The 2,543-nt window shown below is 36.1% G+C and overlaps 1 protein-coding gene across 1 annotated transcript; it reads right to left on the bottom strand.

Moving 5' to 3' along the window:
* Positions 1-623: 623 nt before the first annotated feature.
* LOC108485139 (uncharacterized) lies at positions 624-1,809 on the bottom strand. The gene is made up of 4 exons (XM_017788984.1): positions 1,680-1,809; positions 1,382-1,398; positions 1,088-1,202; positions 624-970 (listed from the first exon to the last, which is right to left on the bottom strand). The coding sequence occupies exons 1-4, from the start codon at positions 1,807-1,809 to the stop codon at positions 624-626; spliced, it is 609 nt and encodes a 202-aa protein (XP_017644473.1).
* Between the last annotated feature and the right edge of the window lie 734 nt (positions 1,810-2,543).

Below are 2,543 nucleotides of genomic sequence, written 5' to 3'. Positions count from 1 at the left end.
TGTTCAATTGAAAACCAAGATCAATTTTAGTCCGCCTCGCACAAATCATAGGTGCATCTTGCTTTAGATTTATTATTATAAATAACACAATAGGCTTGAGAGGCATAGCTAGCAATAGCTTCCTAATGAGAGTGAGATTTAGAGCTACAAGTTCGAGCTATACGACCACAAAGTTGACATTGAATTAGGGGCGAAGCCAGAACAATTTTTTAGGGAGCCGAATTAAATTTTAAATTTTTATAGTCTATATCTTTATAATTTTTAAAGGATTAAATCAAATTTTTATAATTTTAAAAGGATCAAAGTGAAATTTTATCTTTACTAAATTAAAATTTAAAATTCCTTCCCGAATCGCCTCTGCATTGAATGGTTGGAAAAACTTACTGCAAGGGAAAAGATGGTCTACATTAATTATTTGGAGAACGACATGTAGTATTAGAAGGCCACCATTGGTTGTTTTGAGGACGTCATTATACCATGGGAGTGCGCCACTAGTTGGAGGGTGATTGTGATGTATTTGGAAGACCACAACGAATGTTTTGATGAGGATTTTCTAATGTAGTTTTTGTGGCCACAGCTCCTGTAATAGAGTATGTGTGGCTTTTATCTTCATGTTGGAGAAACTATTCATGGTCAAGAAGCTTTTGAAATAACACCTCGTACTCAACCGGGGTGTCGCATGTGCGAATAGAAGCTGAGACTTCCTTGAAATCAGAATTGAGACCACTGAGAATATTAACCGTTAACTCTTCGTATGAAATGGGAGCACCCACAATAGCAAGTTCATCAGAGATCATTTTTATCTCAAGTAAATATTGAAAAACTCCTGTTAATCCTTTTATAACACGAGTTAGTTGATCTTTGAGACTGTAAATCCGTGTGTGGCTTTTGTTGGCGTGAAGAGTATGCAAAAGTATCCATGTTTGTTTTGAAGAATCGGCAGAGACAACAGTGGAAGCAACAGTGTTTTCTACATAAACGAAGAATTGCTTGCTAAAGAAGGCGATCTTGGTGAAACCATTTTACATAAGGTTCTCTTGATTAACATCATTTGTTAAAATTGTCGTTGGAGGAGGGGGTGTAGCACCTGTTAGATGACCCATTAGACCATGGCCATCAAGTAACATGGTCATTTGCTCTTTCCAGATTGGAAAGTTGGCACTATCATTGAGTTTAATAGGTAGTTGAGAGGCAGGATTGAACTGAATAATACAAAACACTAGATATTATAAAGAAGTTTTGAATATGATGAATAAATGGCTATGACTTTATTAATTGATGAACATCAGTTTTTAGTAAAAATCTCAACTACTAAAATCCAGAAAACCTCAACAAAATAATCCTAAAAGATAAAGATTGAGTCAATAGAGAATTAGATCACTCTAATACCCATCACGCCTGCAAAAAACACGAGAGAACCACCACCTGCAGAAAAACGCAGCCTTCTTGATTTGCTTTTTGGAACTCGTAAATATTGAACGGATAAGCATACGTGGCTGGAAATTGTTTTCTTTTCTTAAAATAATTCCCAACAATTTATTTATGCTGCAAGTTGTGTTGGGAGTATTCTTTTTATTCTATTATTTTTATTTTTACAAATGTTGTTTATAAACGCTGCTAAAGCTGCAATTGTTCACTGTTTATGCTGCAAATTTAGTTGGATGTTGTATATTGTGTACATGGCAAGTGTTTTCCATCCGTTTCCATATCCATGGCAGAATTCATATCAACTTTTGAGCTAGAGGAAGGTGCAGGATCTGTTACAGCAGCCTCTACCTGCTTTTCTGCTTGTATACTGTTTATCTTCATGAGATTCTATATCCTTTCTAGCTCAGTCGTGAGTTTCTCGTAACGACTTGGCAAGGTTCGTTCTAATTGCTCTCTGTGGCGCAGCCAATTGCTCCTGTTTTTGTAATTCTTGGAAACACTAGTTTTCTTCCTGCAATATCCATCAGCTTAAACATTGATTCTATCTTGACCGAAAGAGTTGCAGCATTTCTCTGATCAACCAAAATTTGTTTTTCAGTACCAAAAGGAATTGAATTTCAACAAGTTCCATAACTAAAGTATTATAAGTAATGCACAAACCTGAAAACCCTGTGTGAGAAGATTGAACTTCTTCTCCATGCCTTCAGATCATTGTCAATCTTCTTTTTCAAATTCTGAAATTCAGTCTCCAAGGCTGCAAGTTTCTCTGTATTGTCAGCAACACTTGATAGACCATAAGCATTAGGAGTAGGGAAGTACATGAGATCATTTAGGCAAGTATTATGTGCTTCCACAAAATCATCAAAAGATTCGCTTTCATCCCATTGCTGCCCGAAGTAATTCAGCCTCTCGCTTCTTCAAGGAATCAACGAACCAATAAGATTAAGGTCAGTTCCCAACTTCCAAAAGCCTCATCAACAGTTATGCTCAGATATCATCTCTGATATTAAAGTGATGAATTATGAAAAACCCCCTTTAAAAAAAACAATCTCAGTATCTGGTTGACAGGGACCTGAATTTACAAGTTCATAGTCTGTGGGGTTCAGTGGAATTTA

Source organism: Gossypium arboreum, chromosome 7 (assembly GCF_025698485.1).
Source record: "Gossypium arboreum isolate Shixiya-1 chromosome 7, ASM2569848v2, whole genome shotgun sequence".
Taxonomy (NCBI): Eukaryota; Viridiplantae; Streptophyta; class Magnoliopsida; order Malvales; family Malvaceae; genus Gossypium; species Gossypium arboreum.
Note: the sequence above shows the minus strand (reverse complement) of the source record. Positions and strands in the feature narration are given on the sequence as shown.